Source organism: Babylonia areolata, chromosome 11 (assembly GCF_041734735.1).
Source record: "Babylonia areolata isolate BAREFJ2019XMU chromosome 11, ASM4173473v1, whole genome shotgun sequence".
Classification (NCBI taxonomy): Eukaryota; Metazoa; Mollusca; class Gastropoda; order Neogastropoda; family Buccinidae; genus Babylonia; species Babylonia areolata.
Window position 1 is genome coordinate 12,067,267 of NC_134886.1, and position 14,507 is coordinate 12,081,773.

At 40.6% G+C, this 14,507-nt stretch overlaps 1 protein-coding gene across 1 annotated transcript in view; it reads left to right on the forward strand.

Annotated features, from left to right (window-relative positions):
- The window catches only part of LOC143287296 (cationic amino acid transporter 3-like), a 63,341-nt gene that overhangs the window by 20,836 nt on the left and 27,998 nt on the right, over nt 1-14,507 (forward strand). Inside the window, exons 10-12 of the mRNA XM_076595243.1 lie at nt 5,704-5,843; nt 9,099-9,201; nt 9,720-9,886. Coding sequence (XP_076451358.1) covers nt 5,704-5,843; nt 9,099-9,201; nt 9,720-9,886 — 410 coding nt within the window. The remainder of the gene's footprint in view (nt 1-5,703; nt 5,844-9,098; nt 9,202-9,719; nt 9,887-14,507) is intronic.

The window sequence follows — 14,507 nt, forward strand, 5'->3', positions numbered from 1 at the left end:
ATGGAAGTGAGGAACGGATTCAAGCAAGCTATCGGGCCCTATGAAGATCTCACCACTGTGAAAAAAACCCAAATTGAGGTGGTATGTGCACATCACAAGATCAACAGGACCTGCAAAGACGATTTTGCAGGGTACTGTACAAGGACAGAAAAAGAGACGGGAAAACAACATCCCAGAATGGACAGGTCTGAGGCTGGGCCATGCCCTTAGGGAAGACAACATCCCAGAATGGACAGGTCTGAGGCTGAGCGAGGCCCTTGGGGAAGAAAACATCCCAGAATGGACAGGTCTGAGGCTGGGCGAGGCCCTCAGGGAAGACAACATCCCAGAATGGACAGGTCTGAGGCTGAGCGAGGCCCTCAGGGAAGCAGAAAACAGAGAAGATTGGAGGAAGGTGGTTGACATAAGGTTATCAGCGGTGCCCTAACGGTCATCCAGACCAAGGGACAAGTGAAATGAAGTGAAATGAGGTAGTACTTTGTTGATACCAAATTTTGCTTTAAGATATGGTAAAAAAAACAAAACAAGAAAGGCAAAGCCTTCAAAACTCTCTTGTGATACACTTAAAGATTGGAGGAAGGTGGTTGACATAAGGTTATCAGCGGTGCCCTAACGGTCATCCAGACCAAGGGACAAGTGAAATGAAGTGAAATGAGGTAGTACTTTGTTGATACCAAATTTTGCTTTAAGATATGGTAAAAAAAACAAAACAAGAAAGGCAAAGCCTTCAAAACTCTCTTGTGATACACTTTAAAAAAAAATCCAAGCTTTTTATGTATTGAGTATAATGCATTTACTGTTATATTTATATATTTTGTATTCTCTAAACTTGGCACTTTGATCTGATATTCGACTCAACAAAAGATCTGTCATTATTATCATTTTTTGTTCAAACAGGAACTTCTTTTGCTAAGCATGGAAGTTTTATTTATTGCAAACGTTTTGGTGTAGACAGTAAAACAAGGGAAATTACTCTGCTGGGGGAACTTAGTTTGCTTCAAACTGATCTTTCTCATCTTAAACATTACATTTTGAAATTATACTCAATACATAAAAAGCTTGGATTAAAAAAAAAAAAGTGCATCACAAGTGAGTCTTGAAGGCCTTGCCTCTCTTGTTTCAAAATGTAATGTTTAAGATGAGAAAGATCAGTTTAAAGCAAATTAACTCCACTAGCATTACAGAGTAATTTCCCTTTTTTACTATCTGCACCAAAACGTTTGCAAAATAAATAAAACTTCCATGCTTAGCAAAAGAAGTTCCTGTTTGAACAAAAAATGATAATAATGACTGCTCTAGCTGTTGGGTCGAATATCGGATCAAAGTGCCAAGTTTAGAGAATACAAAAAATATAAATATAACAGTAAATGCAGTTTGCATATAATTAGGCTTCATTCTTTATTTTTTTGTGCCCATCCCAGAGGCGCAGTATTGTTTTAAACAAAATGACTGGAAAGAACTGAATTTTTCCTATTTTTATGCCAAATTTGGTGTCAACTGACAAAGTAGTTGCAGAGAAAATGTCAATGTTAAAGTTTACCACAGACACGCAGACTCACACACACACACACAGACAACCGAACACCGGGTTAAAACATAGACTCACTTTGTTTACACAAGTGAGTCAAAAATCAGTTCTTTCCACACATTCTGATTATGATGACAATGCACTTTTGGGATGGGAACAAAAATATGAAGCACCAATATATTTCCATAGTTCAGTTCAGTTCAGTTACTCAAGAAGGCGTCAGTGCGTTCGGACAAATCCATACACGCTACACCACATCTGCTAAGCAAATGCCTTACCAGCAGCGTAACTCAACGCGCTCATTGAGGCCTTGAAGGAAAGTAATATAAAAAAAAAAACAGAGAAGAAAATAAATGAATAAATAGATAAATAAACAAATTGATATAAACACATGATTAAGTAATAAATAAGAATAGAAATTTAGAAATAAAAAACAAGTATCAATAAATAAATGAATAGATAAAAAGAAAAATAAGAAGAAAAGAAGAAAAGAAAATGATGATGATATGAATAATCATAATGATAATATAGATATGTTTGAAAAATAGATAAAAAAATAAACTCTCACACACACACGCACGCACTTACGCACACACACACACACACACACACACACACACACACACACACACACACTGAGGTAAGTTTTTGTTGGGTGCCTTCTCATGTGGGCATTCATGGCTGATAAAGCAGCTGAAAGAGGAGCACAAGATTCAGAAAAATCGACAAAAATACATGTCTGTCTTTCCGTAAAAGAGGCATACACTTTGTTAGAAAAAATCAGCATGGGGTCGATTTCATAACCGATGGAAGGAAAAGTTTTTAAAACATAAAGGGACATTATTCCCTGAGAATATTATTAAAGAAAAGATACCGAACCCATCAGCTTGTTATACAAGATTAATAACTTCTACTTTCTTCCGTATAAAACTTGATGCGCTGAAGACAAAGTATAGTAAAAATGTTACATGCATCTATGGTAAGCAGTTCAGCTTGTATTATTGTTTGCTTCACTGTCAGCAGTTACGTACCTTCTTGCCCAAGTATTTCAAAAAGAATAACTATTCTGCAGATGATTTTTGGAAAGTTATTTCTGACGTGGTTCTCATGGTCGAACTTTCACAGGCATAGTTCATAGCCCTATTTGTACATTCCTTTATTGTACTTCAGAATTGTGTTAATGGTTTTTGATTATCATTATCATTATTGAATTGTTACTGTTAAATATAATTGCATGTTAGTTATGCATTTTATGGTAGTTTTCTACCTTTTCTGTCCCCCCCCCACCCCCCCGTCCGCTCTCCACCATCTTTTTTTTAAATTTTTATTTTTTTAATAATAAATCGTCTAATATAACTTATAACTGATAGTGAAAAGACGCTAAACTAAGGAACGAACACAAACACATATACACACGCACGCACGCACACATATACACACGCATTCCCATGTATCGCAGATACCGCAATGCACATACATACTGCACTGTTTTTCTACACATTAACACATATAACTCCACAAAATTTGTCAGGAGTGGGATCATCAGTGACCGTAATTACCAAGGTGTCGTAAGTCAGTGTAGGTGTGCGGGCATGTATGTGGGGAGTGTGGGCCGTGTGAGTGATTTTCAGTGTTAGTTTTTGCCATCGGAAATTGTTTAACAAGAACAAGCATCAAGATAAAAGATAAGTGGTTTTTCTGTCTGTGTATGTGACTGTTAATTTGCTATAACTTTTCACAAAAGCTATCTTTTATTTATTAAGACGTCTTATAATTGTTTTTTAGTTTTAATTGTTAGATCGATTGATTGAAAGGAATCAAACCTCACAGATCACTCGCCCACGACACGCGTGGAGAGACTGTAGATTACAGCATCACTATTTCCACAGCCAGGTTACTGTTATATTTTCATTTCTTATTCACGAAATTTGACACTTTCATTTATCTTTGCTTAGTATGGAAGTTACACCGATGTATACATCTCTCAGGAGCAACCAAATTATGAACATTAATCTCCCAAGAAATGTGAATCTAAAACAACAACAAAAACAGACCTCACTCATACACAACAGACAGTGTGGTTTTGCACTATCTACATTCGCCCAGGTGGTCTTTTATCGGAAAAAAATCTATATCGTAGACCTTTTTCAAAGAGATCGTTTACCTGTGAAATCGCCTGACCAATGCCTCTCGCTCCAGCTGGGTAACAGGCCACCAACAAGAGCTGTCCAACTTTCATGTGCCTGTCGCTCCAGCAGGGTAACAGGCCACCAACAAGAGCTGTCCAACTTTCATGTGCCTGTCGCTCCAACTGGGGAACAGGCCACCAACAAGAGCTGTCCAACTTTCATGTGCCTGTCGCTCCAGCAGGGTAACAGGCCACCAACAAGAGCTGTCCAACTTTCATGTGCCTGTCGCTCCAACTGGGTAACAGGCCACCAACAAGAGCTGTCCAACTTTCATGTGCCTGTCGCTCCAACTGAACCCAAGTGCGGCCTCGTACCTTTGCGAAAAACACTTCCATCTCCAGAGGGACTTTGACGTCTACATAGACTTCAAGAAAGTGTACGGAAGGACAGGCACATCTCCATGAAACACAAGATCAGACTCATGTATGCACTGGTGGGCCCTCACGGCGGATTTGGTTAGAAGAATCCAATCCATGGAGATGAGGTGTCATCGCAAGACACTGAACATCAGATACACTGATCACATCACCAGTGAATCAGTGCCCCAAACCATCAAGCAGTACATCGGACATCATGAAGATCTGCTGACATCAGTTCAGACCATCAAGCAGTACATCGGACATCATGAAGATCTGCTGACATCAGTTCAGACCATCAAGCAGTTCATCGGACATCATGAAGATCTGCTGACATCAGTTCAGACCATCAAGCAGTACATCGGACATCATGAAGATCTGCTGACATCAGTTCAGACCATCAAGCAGTTCATCGGACATCATGAAGATCTGCTGACATCAGTTCAGTAAAGAAAGTTACGGAAGTATGGCCGCGTAACAAGGTCTTGTTGAAACAATTCTCCAAGGAACTGTTGACGAGATAAGTTACCGCGATTGTTTGCGAGCGTCTTGCGATCTAAGTCGTGATGAAGTCAGGTCAGTTTGAAAATTTGATAGATCCATGTTATGATTGCAAAATAATGAAATGTGGATCCATGTGGGCTGCTTAGCATATAACTGTTCTGTTTCCAGAACCAACTTTCGGTTCGACAGACACTCGTTTCTGATAGTGAGCTAAAATATTATTTGGATCTATATGTGTAAGTATGTGCCTTCCCCCATCCCCCTCGCCTCCCCTCCATCTTTTGTTCAGTGTGACATAAAGTCATGCCAGCGTGAAATAAAGTCATGCCAGCGTGACATAAAGTCATGCCAGTGTGACATAAGGTTACGCCAGCGTGACATAAAGTCATGCCAGTTGTGGCATAAAGTCATGCCAGTGTGACATAAAGGCATGCCAGTGTGACATAAAGGCATGCCAGCCGTGACATAGTCATGCCAGCGTGACATAAAATCATGCCAGCTTGACATAAGGTCATGCCAGTGTGACATAAATCATGCCAGTTGTGACATAAATCATGCCAGTTGTGACATAAAGTCATGCCAGTGTGACATACAGTCTTGCCAGTGTGACATAAATCATGCCAGTTGTAACATAAATCATGCCAGTTGTGTCATAAAGTCATGCCAGTGTGACATAAAGTCACGCCAGTGTGACATAAGGTCATGACAGTGTGTCATAAAGTCATGCCAGTGTGACATAAGGTCATGCCAGTTGTGACATAAAGTCATGCCAGTGTGACATAAGGTCATGCCAGTGTGACATAAGGTCATGCCAGTGTGACATAAGGTCATGCAGTTTAAGCATAACGAACTGTCACACGATCCGTTCCAGATGTGTAGTGGAGGACTGATCGTGCCCTACGTCATCCATGCTGCACGATGCCGGCCACACTGGTGTGCTTCGTGGCGTCCACAGCTCACACTGTGATAGATGTATGAGTTACAGGGTGCCCACTGACCTATGTAAACTGATGTGAATTTTTTTTTTGTAAAAATGGAGTTGCCTTCGTTTCCCCGAGCGAAAACCATATCTTAAATGTACCCTTTGAATTGTACGCCATGATACTCCTTGTTGTCCCTGTTTCAGTCTGCTGGGCAGTATGTTTCCCTTGCCTCGAGTGCTGTACGCCATGGGCTCGGATGGCCTCATATTCCGCTTCCTGGCGGAAGTCAGTCCCCGCTTCAAGACTCCTTTCATCGGAACGGTCACTTCCGGTATCTTTGCAGGTATTTTTTGTTTCTGCTGCATGTAAACTACACCTTTAAAGAGTTTTACAGTGTGAGTGAGTATGTATGCAAAGAAAGACAGGCAGGAAGAGACAGACAAAACATAAAACAGCAAACCAAACAGCTAGCTGCTTACAAACAAATAAACAAAAATGCGCTTCATGAGGGAAAACATGAAAGGAAGAAAGAAAAACGCACCGCAACACACACACACACACACACTCACACACACACACACACACACACACACACACACACACACTCACACACACACACACACTCACACACACACACACACACACACACACACACACACACACACACACACACACACTGTCTGTCTATTCTCTCTGTCGGGCTGAGAAGAGAGAAAACAACAAACCCCCAAACAAATCAGTCACCTGGAAAAGAAAAAATTGGCACCAGCACAGTCAGGCGCATGCACACACACCTTGAACATGCCTCCCACGTTAACTTGAACATGCCTCCCCACGTTAACGTCAACTTGAACATGCCTCCCCACGTTAACGTTAACTTGAACATGCCTCCCCACGTTAACGTTAACTTGAACATGCCTCCCCACGTTAACGTTAACTTGAACATGCCTCCCCACGTTAACTTGAACATGCCTCCCCACGTTAACTTGAACATGCCTCCCCACGTTAACGTTAACTTGAACATGCCTCCCCACGTTAACTTGAACATGCCTCCCCACGTCAACTTGAACTTGAACATGCCTCCCCACGTTAACTTGAACTTGAACATGCCTCCCCACGTGAACATGCCTCCCCACGTTAACTTTAACTTGAACATGCCTCCCCACGTTAACTTGAACATGACACCCACGCTAACCATTCTGTCAAATGTTCGATAGAGGATTAAAAAAAGATGACTGAATAACAACATAATTAAACATGTTTGCCAAAAACCATAAATAATAACAGGCATACAAACCAGAAAGTGCCCCCAGGCATCTCACATGTTCTTGACGCAGAAACGTACACAACATAGTAATAAGAATGTCCCATTATTGAATCCAGAAACGTACACAACATAGTAATAAGAATGTCCCATTATTGAATCCAGAAACGTACACAACATAGTGATAAGAATGTCCCATTATTGAATCCAGAAACGTACACAACATAGTAATAAGAATGTCCCATTATTGAATCCAGAAACGTACACAACATAGTAATAAGAATGTCCCATTATTGAATCCAGAAACGTACACAACATAGTAATAAGAATGTCCCATTATTGAATCCAGAAACGTACACAACATAGTGATAAGAATGTCCCATTATTGAATCCAGAAACGTACACAACATAGTAATAAGAATGTCCCATTATTGAACCCAGAAACGTACACAACATAGTAATAAGAATGTCCCATTATTGAATCCAGAAACGTACACAACATAGTAATCAGAATGTCCCATTATTGAATCCAGAAACGTACACAACATAGTAATAAGAATGTCCCATTATTGAATCCAGAAACGTACACAACATAGTAATAAGAATGTCCCATTATTGAATCCAGAAACGTACACAACATAGTGATAAGAATGTCCCATTATTGAATCCAGAAACGTACACAACATAGTGATAAGAATGTCCCATTATTGAATCCAGAAACGTACACAACATAGTGATAAGAATGTCCCATTATTGAATCCAGAAACGTACACAACATAGTGATAAGAATGTCCCATTATTGAATCCAGAAACGTACACAACGTAGTGATAAGAATGTCCCATTATTGAATCCAGAAACGTACACAACGTAGTGATAAGAATGTCCCATTATTGAATCCAGAAACGTACACAACATAGTAATAAGAATGTCCCATTATTGAATCCAGAAACGTACACAACATAGTGATAAGAATGTCCCATTATTGAATCCAGAAACGTACACAACATAGTAATAAGAATGTCCCATTATTGAATCCAGAAACGTACACAACATAGTAATAAGAATGTCCCATTATTGAATCCAGAAACGTACACAACATAGTAATAAGAATGTCCCATTATTGAATCCAGAAACGTACACAACATAGTAATAAGAATGTCCCATTATTGAATCCAGAAACGTACACAACATAGTGATAAGAATGTCCCATTATTGAATCCAGAAACGTACACAACATAGTGATAAGAATGTCCCATTATTGAATCCAGAAACGTACACAACATAGTGATAAGAATGTCCCATTATTGAATCCAGAAACGTACACAACATAGTAATAAGAATGTCCCATTATTGAATCCAGAAACGTACACAACGTAGTGATAAGAATGTCCCATTATTGAATCCAGAAACGTACACAACATAGTGATAAGAATGTCCCATTATTGAATCCAGAAACGTACACAACATAGTAATAAGAATGTCCCATTATTGAATCCAGAAACGTACACAACATAGTGATAAGAATGTCCCATTATTGAATCCAGAAACGTACACAACATAGTAACAAGAATGTCCCATTATTGAATCCAGAAACGTACACAACATAGTAATAAGAATGTCCCATTATTGAATCCAGAAACGTACACAACATAGTAATAAGAATGTCCCATTATTGAATCCAGAAACGTACACAACATAGTAATAAGAATGTCCCATTATTGAATCCAGAAACGTACACAACATAGTAATAAGAATGTCCCATTATTGAATCCAGAAACGTACACAACATAGTGATAAGAATGTCCCATTATTGAATCCAGAAACGTACACAACATAGTGATAAGAATGTCCCATTATTGAATCCAGAAACGTACACAACATAGTGATAAGAATGTCCGATTACTGAATCCAGAGAAAGGTTTTTAAAAATCATTCAAGGCTTTCTTGAAAAACTAAAGATGAATGGACCAGAACACAAGAAAGGAAGAGACTACAGCAAGAAAGGAACAACACCAGAAACAAAGACTGTGAGAGAAAAGAGGAAATTTTCAGCACAGAATTTCCAGAAGTGGGGATACTATCTTTACCGAAAGAGCCCGCGGAATCCCCATGTGGGTGACGTCAGTTGCAGGTCACGCATTCCTTATGAATGAAGATGGTTGAATTCTTTAAGTTATCAATTGATGTTAATTGTGTGTGTGTTTGCCCATGTGTATTGGAATAAGTAAGTTTGTGTGTGTGTGTGTGTGTGTGTGTGTGTGCGTGCGTGCGTGCGTGTGTGTGTGTGTGTGTGTGTGTGTGTGTGTGTGTGTGTGTGTGTGTGTGTGTCCCAGGCGTCCTGGCCATGATCTTCAGTCTGGAAGAGCTGATAGAAATGATGTCTATAGGCACACTCCTGGCATACACGCTGGTGGCCATTTGTGTCCTAATTCTCAGGTAAGATCGGTGAGCCTGGCTATCAACATTATCTAAAGCCAAACAGAATGATAAGGTCGTCCTAGAATCATTCATCTGGGTGAGAGTATGAGTACTTTTCGCACTAATTAAAAAGAAAGAGAGGGATGGAGAGACAGGGGCGATGGGGGTCATGTGGCATGTACTCACCCAGGAAGCGATAGGAACACAAGTGTTCATGTTTGTTATTGTCTTTTCCCTTTTCTCCCCCACACGTGTTCTCTTTCTCTTCCCCCCTTTCTTTCCTTGGGAGGTCGGTCTGAGTGGGTCCGACAAATTGAAGTGATTTCGTGTTGTGGAGAGAACAAAGAGAAGGGAAGAACCCCTCACTCACCTACCTCCACCACGTTTCTCGGAGTGGAGTCCAACGACCTATTGGCGAACATCCTATAGGTTCAGGGCGGGGATTTTGTTCCTCATGGCCCGACACTTATAGGATCATGCTCTCACGTTCGCGTGCTCGTACACACCAAACGTGAGGAAGGTTCGATAATTTACAGGTATGAAACAGAAGACAACCTGCCCAAATCTGCCAAGGAAGACAAACGGAAGGAGGTAAGGGAAGACGACTCTCCCATCAAGTTGTTATACCTGATTTTCCCACCAGTCACCACGGAACCAAGCTCGGTCACATCAGCTGTTGCCAAGACATGTGTGGCGGCTATGTGTGAGTCTGCCTGTCTGTCTGTCTATCTGTTTGTCTGATTTCTATCCGTTTGCGTGAAAATCTGTCTCCTTCCACTCCTCTCCTCTCTCACTGTGTGTGTGTGTGTGTGTGTGTGTGTGTGTGTGTGTGTGTGTGTGTGTGTGTGTGTTTACGCTTACATGTAGTAGTAGTAGCAGCAGCAGTAGTTGTAGTAGCAGTAGTAGTAGTAGTAGTGGTAAGAGTAGTAGAGGCAGTTGTAGTAGTAGCAGTAGTAGTAGTAGTGTACCATCATCTTTAATTGTTGTTATTGTTATTGTCAAAGGGACAGGTTAGAAGACTGGGCGATAGCTAAAATATTTTAACTTGAATGATAAAGTTTTTGAATCTGGAATCTCTCATGACAGATAGGCCCAGCTCTCCATCTATATCTCTGTATTTTTTATCGTCTCCCTTCTTCTCTATCTCTGTCTGTATCTCTGTCACACTTCTTCTCTGTCTGTCAGTCTCTCTCCACCTCTTCACACAACAGCAAAAGCAGAAGTAGAAACATGAATAATGTGGGCCAAGGGCACAACGTAGGTTTGACGAAACCCTGGCTCTGTACTGATATCCTCAGACAAAGGCCCCCATCTGCTGTCATCACAGACCGCCCACAGACAGACTGTACTGCAGTGTCTCTTGAAAGGAAACAGTCTGTGAAAGAGAAACTCGGTGATTCTAATGTTGTTCTTACCCACCGCCACCGTCACTGCAATTTCCGTCCACCACCGATGTCATTTGAAAATCTGTCCCAAAACATTCCCCCGCTTCCCCCTTACCACACAAACTGTTCTGTTTTTGCATAATGTTTCAATACACTCCGTGCATAGTTTGACACGTGTGTGTGTTATTATGAACTCTCGGCAGGTTTTCACCACTGACCACAACTGTGTGGCTATTGCTGACCACAAAAGTGTTCAGCTTGCGTTATTTTGTCACATTTGTTTATCATTATGTTTTGACAGGTTTTTGATCGTTACCTGACCATTACTGATCACTCACTATCTAACAGTGTTTAAATTGCATTCGTTTCTGACGCTTATGACGAATTAGGACTTTTTGACAAGATTTGACCATGACCAATAACTGACCACTACTGACTACTGCTGACCAGTACAGACCACTACGTGCCCATGTTGACAACTAACCACACATCGAAAGCGTTATTTCACGTTTGTGCTTCATTATGACGATTGGCAGATTTCTGACCGGTAACATACGACCGCTGACCACTACTGACCACTTTCTAATTGTTCCGATTGTTTTATTTCGTGACACTTTTAAAGTATTATAATTTCTTGTTTTATTTCGTGACACTTTTGAAGTATTATAATTTCTTGACACGATTTGGCCAATTAATTAAATACAACTGACCATCACTGGCCATTGCTGATCACTGCCGAAGTTCGAAAAAAAAATCAGAATGTGTCACTTTGTTATGTTTACACAATACCTAGATTTATGTTTACACAATACCTAGACTTGTTGAACACGTTTGATTAACACTGACCAATGCTGACCACCACCCAAATGTGTGCAGCTTGCGTTTTGTTAGAGAGAGAGAGAGAGAGAGAGAGAGAGAGAGAGAGAGAGAGAGAAGTATGTCTTTATTCCCCAGGCATAATTTCACTCGGATCGATCTTTCCAAAGATATGTTTTATTTGTACTTTTTTTTCACTGGTTTTGACCAATTACCACCACTACAGCAATAGAACAGCATTATGAAACAAATACGTGGATGAACACATCTTTGGAAAGATCGATCCGAGTGAAATTATGCCTCTCTCTCTCTCTCTCTCTCTCTCTCTCTCTCTCTCTCTCTCTCTCTCATTCACCCTCACTGTCTTCTGTCCCTCATCATTAATTTCTTTTATTTTCATTTACCTTTCTTTTGATTTACAACATAAAAAGACACTTGCAGTGTATGGAGCAGTTTGATATGGTGTTGAGCTGATTGTGCACGTTTTGTGAGTTACGAATGTTTAAAAAAAAAAATAAAAAAAAAAAAAAAAAAGTTGACACACCAGATAACAAAATGTAATAGTCAGTCTTATTGAAGAAAAAAAAGAAAAAAAGAAAGAAAAAAAAACCCATATCGAAAGTCAAATGCAGGAAACACGTCACACCGAGGTTCAGGAAATCCACGAGAAAACAAAACAAACGAGCAAACAAAATACAAAGCACTTGCAGCAATAATCCGAAACTCAGCAACATCCATGGAGTAGTTTCTGAGTAGGCCTAATTGCCCAGATGAACATAGAGACATTTTAATGATTTGAAGTGGGAGCATGTCTGTGTTCACCCAGGTCAGAGTTCCCCCCAAACTGTTTTGGTGGATCTGTGTCCCCTTGGTTCTATATTGCCTCCAGATCTATGTTCCCTCAGGTTTATTCCCCAGTTTTAGATATCCCCCCCGATCCATGTTTGTTTATTCATCCATACACTTTTGGGTAGTTGTCAGTGGTGAGCAGTGGTCAGTTAGAAGTGGTGAGCAGTGTTTAGTTAACGATAAAAAAAATAATCTGCCATGGCATAATTTTACGCAAACAATTAACGCACCCTGAACACTTGCGTTGCGGCCAGTGGTGATATGCAGAAATCAGTAATGGTCAGCAGAAGTGAGCAGTGGTCAGTTTCAGTAGCTCAAGGAGGCGTCACTGCGTTCGGGCAAATCCATATACGCTACACCACATCTGCCAAGCAGATGCCTGACCAGCAGCGTGACCCAACGCGCTTTGTCAGGCCTTGAGGAGTTTACACAGAATACACCAAGATTAATTTACACTATGTATAAAAAAAAGAAAAAAAAGAAAAGAAAAAAAAAAAATTAAAATAATGAAAATAATAAATCGATTTGAATGCCCAACGTGCAGATTATTGCAAAAACATGAGTGTTTATGCGGAAAAGAAGTATATGTCCAACACATTCTTGTCAAGTGTCCAAGAACAAGACAACTTATTGACCAGTTTCTACTGCTCACTGACCAGTTTCCACTGAACACGTAGAATATGTTTTGAATAATCATTTATTACTCCGACACATTTCTGAATGTTTGAATCAAAGTCCAGTTGATAACTGCCTCTGATTGATTATGTTTCTGCTATAATGAGCATGCTTTATCATGTTATAGGAATGTCCTCGTCTAATGTCACTTACAGTGAAACGACGTTATTAAACTAAAGAAGAACTCTCTCTCTCTCTCACACACACACACACACACACACACACACACACACACTATTTTAAACCGATTCCGTGCCGTCACTGTGAACGTCTTCACTAACGTCACCATCATTATCACAATCGTCGTAGTGGTCGTCTTCATATCGGAAGGACAGGAAGTGTAGTGTTGCCGAAACGTTCATCCGTGACTTGAAAAACAGTCTTTGTAGATTTACATTTTCACAAGCGAACACAATATCGCCCACTTTTGGCATTTTGAAAATAGAATATTGTTGGGTGAACATTTGGCGCTGAACAATGAGGTGCTTGGATCGCTGCCTTATCTCTCAGCGTCCGTTTTGATTTGATATCATTTGTTATCCAAGGGTCCGAAGGACGGTCAGTGACGTATCTGGTACGCTCAGGTGCATGGCGATCGAACGTGTTGCGTAAAACATGATTGAAATTATCCAGAAGACTGGATTCGGGACAATTATTTTCTTTTACAAAGAAGCTGCTCCATGAATGAATGATGAATGATATGGATACTTATATAGCGCTTATCCTCGGTCGTTGATCAAGTTCTAAGCGCTTTACAAACACGGAGTCATTTGCTCAACAGGCTGCCTACCTAGGTAGAGCCGAGCAGACTGACCGTTGCCATTGGGCGCTCATCATTGTTTCCTGTGTCATTCAGGTTTCAGTCACACACACATACACACTCTGACATTTTCACAAGAAGAGCCAGCGATTGAAAGATTGAATAAAATGGCTTTGTGATCTAGGACTAAGTCTGTGAAAGAAATAGACCTGGATAGATAATCCTTTTCTCTTACTACAAGTAATCTCTCTCTCTCTCTCTCTTTCTCTCCCCCCCCCCTCTCTCTCTCTGTGAGGGGAGGGGGGGTGGAGGTGGAGGGAGAAAGTGTAGTGCCAGGTGGTGGTGGGTGACCATATCAAAACTATTCTCCCCATAATGATGCGAACAATGTGTGTTTCATTATTCACCTGCCATACACTGCCCAGAGACGAAGGGAAACTGAGGACAAAGTTTCATTCTTGTTTTGTATTCAGTGACTGGACGCCGACTATGATAGGTATATATTAACTCATCACATTGGACAGCACTGACGTCATTGTCTGTTAGCGAGGCATGAAAACAAGAAATTACGAAGGAAATTGGGCATCTGGTCGCCAGTTGAGCGCGGTGTGATAGTTAGTCATCCTCTCTCAACTGAGATAGTTAGTCACATTTTGTCAACTGAGTAGCAGTTAGCGGAATATATACACAAGCTTCCCGTCCGGAGTTACCCGGAAGTTCATCTGCTACGATCGTGGCCAAGCATTTCCGGAACCTCTGGAAAAGTCATTGGACAGCAGCTGTCAACGGCTCGTCTTCTTTTCCTGTTCTTTCGCGATGGGAGGGAATGAAGATGGAAG